The 9,341-nt window shown below is 34.6% G+C and overlaps 1 protein-coding gene across 1 annotated transcript; it reads right to left on the bottom strand.

Annotated features, from left to right (window-relative positions):
* Window positions 1–1,052: 1,052 nt before the first annotated feature.
* Window positions 1,053–6,479, bottom strand: LOC108323373 (26S proteasome regulatory subunit 4 homolog A). The gene is made up of 6 exons (XM_017555808.2): window positions 5,883–6,479; window positions 4,905–5,150; window positions 3,243–3,412; window positions 2,897–3,113; window positions 2,260–2,400; window positions 1,053–1,304 (listed from the first exon to the last, which is right to left on the bottom strand). Exons 1-6 carry the CDS (start codon window positions 6,354–6,356, stop codon window positions 1,221–1,223), a joined length of 1,332 nt encoding a protein of 443 aa, XP_017411297.1. The 5' UTR covers window positions 6,357–6,479; the 3' UTR covers window positions 1,053–1,220.
* Window positions 6,480–9,341: the final 2,862 nt, after the last annotated feature.

Raw genomic sequence — 9,341 nt, forward strand, 5'->3', positions numbered from 1 at the left:
CATATAAGTCTTGTAAACGATTTTGTCTTGACAACATCCACAAGACGTGCAACACACATTTATGGTTGAATCAGACAATTATTGTTACCAAGTTACCTACTAACGCTTAATGGATAAGATTTTGAAGCCGATGATATGAAGAAACATCGAAACATATGTTGACAATATGGTGGTTATATGGAACCGACTCAGAGAAGCAGTTCCACACAATATCCCGATATCGTCTGAAACTTAACCCTAAAAAATGTGTGTTTGGGATATGATGGAAAAGTTCCTCAGTTTCTTGTTAACAATTAAGGATAATTTAGATAAATGTGTCATCCTCATCAACACGAAAGTCCTATAAACATGAAAAATGTACCATATCTAACAAGAAAGATGATTACCCTTTCAAGGTTCTTGTCCAGATGATAAATGTATATTTATATCCTTATTTAACTTTTAATATTAAATTTTTAATTAATTTTTGTATTTTAATAAAATATTTTAATTAAAATATGTTATAATCGAGTTTATTTAGTATAAGATCATGTTAAAATTAGCTTTTTAATTACTCGAACCTGAAACAAAGACATCTACTAAAAAACCAAAGGGAGGTTTGGCCCAGTGACTGAAAAACATGACAGGGTGAAAGACAAGGAGAAATCTTATTTATTCGAGTCGGTCATTAGCCGGCACGAACACGTCATCCTCTGTTAGACAACAATTTCTCCATATGTTATCAAACAGGGAAACTCTCTCTCTCTCTCTCTCTCTCTCTCTCTCTCTCTCTCTCTCTCTCTCAATAACTAATTATTATGGTTATGTAGTTTTCTTCCTTTTCTTTTGCGCAGAGACCAAGCGGAGTGAACTAAAAGCATCGTTCCTCAAGCAATAGCCGAAGGATGTAAATTTTCTGAAATTTACAATCAGACTGTCCCTCCAAGAGTTTAAACACCAGGTTCTTGTGAATTGAGTTTTATAATTCAACAGCAGTGAGCAGTTTCTCAATAAGCATGCTCATCGTTAACATGACTAAACAGAATATGGATCGATTTCCAAAATCAATGAAATTGGTAGAAAACTATATATTGAATTAAAATCAATCATAGTTTGAGATTCAAAGCCCCCAAAATACAAATGACATTTGTTCGCATAATACAAATGAATTGACATTTGTTCCCGTGACAAGTACACTAAAAAAAAGAACGAGAGGACTGGAGATAATATACGGAACTATTTCACATATACAGCCCTTCAGGCACCCCTTCTTTCTTCTTAAACATCACTTTATCCTTGGCCTTCTTAAAGTCGGCATGAGTCACCTAAACGAGACAACAGAACAAGTATTAGCAATTATACATCTTAAATTAGGGAGAGAAAACTTCAAATGATTTATAGATATAGATTATAGATATACAATACGAACCAAGAAGAATACAAACAAATAGATTAAAAACAAGAGGTGGGAAAACCTCTGCCTTTTACAGAAAGGTATACTCAAATTTCACTTCATCCCAATTAATCCTTAAACTCTTACTATCATTAACTTAAAAATAATTTAAAAACTGTTGATTCAAAAAAATCTATTCGAGATAAACTGCGAAATCTCAAGTCTATTTGCAAGGCATAAAATTTAGGATCATTGCATACTATTTTCCCTTATAAAATAAAACTAGTTTTGTTTATCATTAGTAACTTAATCCCATGTATTAGGGTTCATTATATAAAAAGAGTAAAAGTCTGCTGACTGGTTAAAACTAAAACAAAGTTCAAGGAATCTAAATTTGCAAAAAGTATAGTTTAGGATGGTTACGAGTTCTTTTCTCTTATTTTTCTAACTTATTTCTAATTTCGTTTTCTTTTCGTACTACAGCATTAAAGGATGCCATGTACATTCCTACATTTACTAATCTATAAAGAAAAAAACTAATAAATAAAGCTGCAGCAAAAATACACACAATCAACTCTCTACACAGGAACAGCATTATTCTCAATCCTGCACATTGATCGAGATAGAGTTGAGGAATATTCTTTTACATTTCCTCGGAAAGAATTTTAGCATTATAACCCCCGCCCTCCTCTTTTCACAGCTACCCAATCCCTAGGAAAGATTTCTAGAATTGCAACTTTCGGAAAAATCCACCAAAGTAATTGTCAGTTCTACTTGGCTTAACATATTTGAGCCTTATCAAAATGAGCTTGTAAAAACTAGCAACCTCCAAACATTGAAGACTATTTTTATATCACATACAATAGAGCCACGATGAGATTTCTTACCTTCATCCGGCGTTCTCGCAGAGCAAGTAAACCAGCTTCAGTACATATTGCCTTTATATCAGCTCCAGAGAATTCATCTTTAGTCATAACAAATTCTTCCAAGTTGACATCATCAGCTAATGTCATCCTCGATGTGTGTATCTTAATTTAAAAGTATGAAAACTTTAGGTATGGTTGAACATAGCATGCATATTAAGATATCACACAGATTCCAAAGAACAACATTGTGTGAATTTGGTTTAGTTTATTTAGGAAAATAATTGTTTTTTTAAATAGCTTCCTAAGACACATTTCAGGAAAAAAATATAGTGACCATTTATCTAAGCTTTAAAAAGGTAATTCTGTAAAATATAGCTTTTTCAGATCATTTTGCAACTACTGAATTTTTTATTAGAACATTGACTGCTTCTCGTAATTTATTTGTACCGAAACATATTACATATTTAGTTCATGCAGAAAAGGAATAATACAGCATTTCTTTAATATTTTACCTTTTCAAAAAAATGACACAATTATTATGACTTTTTAAACACATATTGTAATTAAAAAACAAAAAACAAAGAGCACAGATGGACCAGGATAAAGCATTACCAAAAACATAGTGTGTGTATTGCCTCACAAAATTAATCATGCCTACCTGAAAAATACGTCTCCTAGTTTTGATATCAGGAAGAGGAAATTCTATCTTCCTGTCAATTCGACCAGGTCGCAGCAAAGCTGGATCAAGACTTTCAATTCTATTGGTTGCCAGAATCACTTTTACATCTCCTCTTGAATCAAAACCATCTAACTGGTTCAACAACTCTAACATGGTCCTTTGGATTTCACGTTCTCCACCTGAGTGAGCATCATACCTGTAAAAACATGTATACTGGTAAGCTAATGAATATAGGAAAAGAATCCTAGGAGCTCATGGAGTGATTCAATGCATCACTCTTCCACCTCCACCCTATCATGGCTGTTGAAGTTGGGGTTTAAATTACCTTTTTGTACCAACAGCATCAATTTCATCAATGAATACAATAGAAGGAGAAAGATCATCAGCAACTCTGAAAAGTTCCCTCACAAGTTTTGGGCCATCTCCCAAATATTTTTGTATCAATTCACTGCCAACAACACGTAAGAATGTAGCTGATGTTGAGTTTGCCACAGCCTGAATACACAAAAGGCATTGTCTTATTAAAAGAAATAGCATTACAGGCAATCATGCATTAGTAGACGCAGGTCACTAATGCCTATAAGTGTCCAGGTCAAGTTTTGTTTTAAGAGATCAAAGAATATATACACTCTAGGATTATTGAATAAAAGTAACTTGTCAGTTGCTTCTTTCCATACAAATAGTTCCATTCATTCCTAAAAGAGTCTATATATTTCTAATTCAATATTACAGTATTTTCTACAAAAACCAGAAAGATTAAACAACTTTGACATGGGATTTTGCATACAGCTTTAAAATCTTATAGTAATCAATACACTCAATTGCATGGCAGTGAAAAACACATGGAATGGAAGTATTTAAAAGCTAACACATAAGAGTGAACACGGGATGAAAACACCTTGTAGCATAAGTCTTCAATATCATCAATACAGTAGACTGGTCATAATTAGTGTCAGTTGTGCATGCAGGTATTTCAAATCCAACAGAAATTTTCATTGTGACATCCAATAACCATTTCTTTATGCCATTCAGTAACTCCTGCAAAGCATGACAGTAATCTTGGCCTGGACATAAAGGATTTAAAGGAAGACAAATTGTCAGGCCTAGGTGCAAAACAAAGCCACCCTACGAAAGGTATATTTAGCTGAGCTAGCCATCATTCTAGGGAAGCAAAGGGGAGTGCGGAAGGCAGGTGTGAAGCATTAGATTTTAGTGGCAGTGAAAAGTCTCTAACAGGAGACTTGATCTGGTAGGAGACTTACAACTGTCTGGTTTTCTGAATTCCAATAATACAATGAATATCAGTTATTCTGTGTTTGCATTCTCTTTTTCCTACTGGTGATCATCAAAGCCACAAACAATCGCTAGCAAACAACTAGAGAATCCCTGAAAGTACCATTTAAACAAGGCAGACACAGACTATAATTTTCACGCAGTATAAACAAGAGAATGACACAATCCCTTTATGTCCATATACATAAACAAAGTATCCAAAACTAAATAGCATTAACTTATCATGGAGCATTCTCAGCAACTTCAGCTTAAGGAGGCATTTGGTACTCTGAATCTTTTATTCACCACAAAATCAGTTTCCTGGAAATGAATTCCCAGAAATAGGATTCCCAGGAAATTTTATAAAATATATTTTATTATTATTGAACTTTTCTGGGAATAGTATGTTTATTACCAATGACTATGAGAAAGTTCAGTAACTTTTTAGACAACCATCACAGGAAAGTTTTACTCCCATTTATTGACAAATTAAGGTGCCCAATAATCTTTTATGCCTTGCAAATATTTTTATTCTCTTCTACCAAACATGGTAAACTTTTATTTGAATGTCACTTTCCCAAGAGTGTTAAAATATTCCTTAAATCAAAACACCACCTCAATATAAAGGTAGTGAAAAGGAGAAAATAAGAGACAGAAAGGAAAATGCCAAAACTCCATTAGAAAATCCCTACAAGAAGCAAAGGTTAATGCAAACCTTTGCAAGTAAGGTCTTCCCAGTTCCAGGTTCTCCGTATAATATGACTCCCTTAGGAGGTTTAATACCAATGTCTTCATATAGTTCAGGATGCGTCAGGGGTAGCTCAACTGCTTCCTTAATTTCCTGTATCTGAGCATCTAAACCACCAATGTCAGCATAAGATTCCAGAGGAGCCTTCTCAACCTTCATTACAGAGACCATAGGATCAACTTCATCTTGAAGAAGCCCAACAACAGAGAGAACCTGATAAAAAAACACAAAAACAAAATCATTAAACCACCACCATCTAACCACCTGAACCACACCAAGATCCTTGATCAATTCAAATAACGAAACAATAATCATGTCCAAATCAAAGATCACGTTATGCTTCAAAAGAATATTTAAACCGCAACTTCTCCTACTCTCTTATCAGCTTCGGATGCTCCCAAATCACACAAATTAAACTCATTACTTGAGGAAAGATAGGACTGCTCTTTACTTATACGCTGTGTAAATATCAAACAATTTATGACTCCTATTCACAAACTATCTACTCCAACATCCTACAGTCAACAGCCTCATACACACACATACAAAAACTTGAACAATCTAAGGACACATATTCCATGACTTCCTATTTAAGTCCATTGAAATAACATAAATATAAGATTTAAAAAATAGGTCCGCGAGTGCAATCTTGGCTACAAAATTGAGGCTTTTGGGATCTCAGTGACCGCCATCGTGGCCACATAAGCCCCTTTTGTCTGCAATTCCCAACAATACCATGAAAAAACAACAAAACCTAGCCTGGAAATAAAAGCTTCACAGAAGAAAATTGTTTGTTCACAAAGTTACTATAACCTTCACGCACGCAGACGAACTAGAGATTCTTATCGATCACAAAATCAAACCCTAGGCAACGAGCTTCCAATAATTTCACACATTTCATTTCCACAATGAAACCGAAAAAGCGTAAAGCGAGTAAAATAAAACCTTATTATGCATCAAAATAGCACAACCAGGCTCCAACTGATCCTTATCGACGAAAGACAAGATTCCGACGTAGTACTCCGGACCAACGGAGGAGGAAACAATGGCGTGGTTCTCGTCGATGAGTTCTTCGAGATTACCGACGCTCATGGGAGAGCCTCGAAGATCGTCGACCTTGGATCTGTCTTCCTCCGCCTTCTCCTCCTGAGGCTTGAGGCGCTCCTGATTCGCCACGAACTCCTCCTCCATCAGAAGGTAGTCTTTGATTCGCTCCAGCTTCAGTAGCCTCAGCTTGCACTTCGTCACCGGAGTCACCGTAGGCAGACGCGCCGCCGCCTCCGGACCCTTTTGCTTCCGCTGTTTCCGCCCGACGCGGGTCGGCGGCGCCGCGGGCTCAAACTTCTTCTCCTTCTTGTCGCCGCCATCCGGCTTCCGGTCGCCCTGCCGGTTCATTCCGCCCGGAGTTCCCTGACCCATGGATTCCAAAATTCAAAAGATGAAGAAAGCGTACACACACCACAACGAGGGTTCACTGGGAGTCACCAATAGAGAAGCTCAAAATTGGGTGATGTGATATACTGTAGTCTTCTGTAAAAAAAAAAATTAGCATGGTAAATTACTTGCATTTAAAATATATATGATTAATTTTTTTGTGTTAAATATTTCGGACAAGGTGTTGAGATTCTGCTAAAATATGTCTTAAAAGATTATGAGCTTTTGTTATAGATATTTGTTAAAGCTACTCTCACGTTCAAGTACTTTATAATAAAGATGAGTAATTATAATTTAATTTTTCTATTTTTTTTGTTACATATATATTTATAAATATTATAATAAGTTTATTATTAAGTTTGACTAGTTAATTACCATTAAATGACTTTATTCTTGTTAATTGTCAATTAATGACTATTATTCTCATTAACTCTCCATGAATTGCCCAGTCCTTGGCTGCAAAGAAATAAGATATTTTATCTATAATAAAAAAATAGTTAATCTCAAAATATAATTAAAAATTAAACATAAAGATAAGATAAAAGTAATATATTTAACATTGTCAAATAATATATTTAACATTATCGTCTTAAGCTAGTGTATCCAAATCATATCAATCAAGATTGTTATTAATGTAATTAAAAAAGATTTAGGAAAAATATCTATTTTTTCACTAAATTAACACCAAATTGTTAATGATTTACGAAGACGAAATACCAACTTAGAAGAATCCATTAAACAACAAATATGAGAAGTTGTTCTATGTAAATATCTTATTACAAATCGTTGTTGAGGAATGCATTATTTACATGTAGTTCATAAAGAGTGCAAAAAAGGGTCGACGAACAACTAACCGTAGTTGTAGAGAATAATATTGGACAATAATGACTACCACGAAAGTTCAAGTATTTAATAAAGAAGATTATCATCAGTAATGGATGACAACCAACAGTAGCGGACAACGACAAACTATAGAGACTAGATTGTCATTAGTAATTGTTGTAGGTTAGATTGCCACCAAGAACGGATGATGGCCTGTAATGGCTTACAATGATAAACTGTAGGGACTATATTGGATGAGCTTTTAAGCATATAGATGGTGGTTGCTCATATTTGTTTTGGATAGATGATTGGTTTTGATTGTGATCAATATTCTTGGCATTTTGTTTGATAGATTTTGGAACCCTGAGTTAACTTGTGAGACGTTGTGCCCTAGATTTCTTGTTGAATGCTATCACTTTGGTATCATAATTGATTTTGCCTGAATTTCTCTGTTTGAATCATTTGCTTGTTTGTTACATATGATCAAGGTCATCTTATTCTTCTACCTCTTCTACATTTTTGAGCCCAAAAGCCAATGCAAAACCTTTGAACCAAAAAGAAAAACTTTCTCATTCCTTGAACCTAGGGATGACAAAAAAATCTGCGCCCGCAGATATTCGCGGATAAAACCCGCGACGGATAGTTACTATCCGCGGATATTTATTATCCGCGGATAACGGGTAGCGGGTATTTTAATACCCGCTTCTAAACGGGTCGGATGCGGGTATTATACTAACCAACCCGTGGATACCCGTTACCCGAAAAAAAATAATAAAAAATTTAATTAATATTTTTTAAAATTAAATCTTTTTTATTACTCTAAAAAAGGGGAAATTTTAATAATAATGACTTAGGATTGCTTTCAATTACCTTTTTTTTTAAAAGAAGAAAAGAAAAAAAGGGGTTACATTACTTTTGAGTTAACCCTAATTGAGATATCAAACATATACATAGAATCCCATTGGAAAATTCTCTCTTAATGAATGACTATTTTCTTCTTCCTTCTGGTTCAGCTCGCGTAGAGAGTAGGCTCAATTCCCTCTTCCTCTCTCTTTTGGTTCTGATTGGGTTTTTTTTTCAATTTGGGATTTGAAATTAGGGTTTTATTTGTTTTCTGATTTTGGGGGTTTCTTTTGTACGTTTTGATTCGCGTTTTGGGAGTTTGTTTCTTGATTTCTTCCCTATTGATTGGTGACGTGATTTTGGGGTTATGATTCGAATGAGTGTTTTGAGTTGTTTTGGATTTTAGTTCATTGATGCAGATTGGATTTTTGAAGACCTTGGTGGTTATCGCGGTTTGAAGATTTATGCGATTGCGTTCGTTTTTGGAATTTGGGTTTAGGGTTCGTGTTTGCTTTCTCTTGGAAATTCTTTATCTCTGTTTCATACATTATTAGATATTTGTGGGTTAATCTTATGACTAAATTGAGACTTACTGGGTGTTTCTTCCTCATATCTTTTTTTTTTCAAAAGTTGTTCAGTATTTGTTTTATTTAGCATGTTTAAAAATTATATTGTGTCTTTTTATATGTAGCAAATATATTAAATTGTTCTCTTTAACTTGTAATTTAATTTAAACCTTATTTAAAAATTCACAAAATATATTTTTTAAATATTTGTGGGTTGAAAACAGGTATCCAATAGATATATGCGGGTTGAAAAAAATCTGCAGATTTTTTTTATGCGGATATTCATCGGGTAGCGGGTACGATTTTTTGCATGCGGGTCGGGTTGCGGGTAGACACTATCCGTGCCCGACCCGACCCCGTTGCCATCCCTACTTGAACCTTGAGCTTGATGTGAAAAATCCTTGACCTCCTTACCTTGAGTTGAGTAGAGCTTTCATTTCTGGTATAAGAGAATGGTTTAAGTTTGGGGTGGTTTAGGAAATCATGTTAAAAGGGAGCATTGAGAAAAACAAAAAGAAACAAGAAAGAAAAGAAAAAGGGGAAAGAAGAACAAGATCAAGAAAAAGAATTCAATGAATGAAAGCTGGAAAATGAGTTGGGAATTGATTCCATTTGTTTCGAAGAAAAAGAGAATTATGTTATCATGTTTTTATTTGCCTGCTCTCTTGACTCAAGGTGTTTTTTATCTAGAAAAACCAATTTTTCTTCTTAGCCCAGCCACAATACAAGCCTCAAAAAG

Source organism: Vigna angularis, chromosome 3 (genome assembly GCF_016808095.1).
Source record: "Vigna angularis cultivar LongXiaoDou No.4 chromosome 3, ASM1680809v1, whole genome shotgun sequence".
NCBI lineage: Eukaryota > Viridiplantae > Streptophyta > Magnoliopsida > Fabales > Fabaceae > Vigna > Vigna angularis.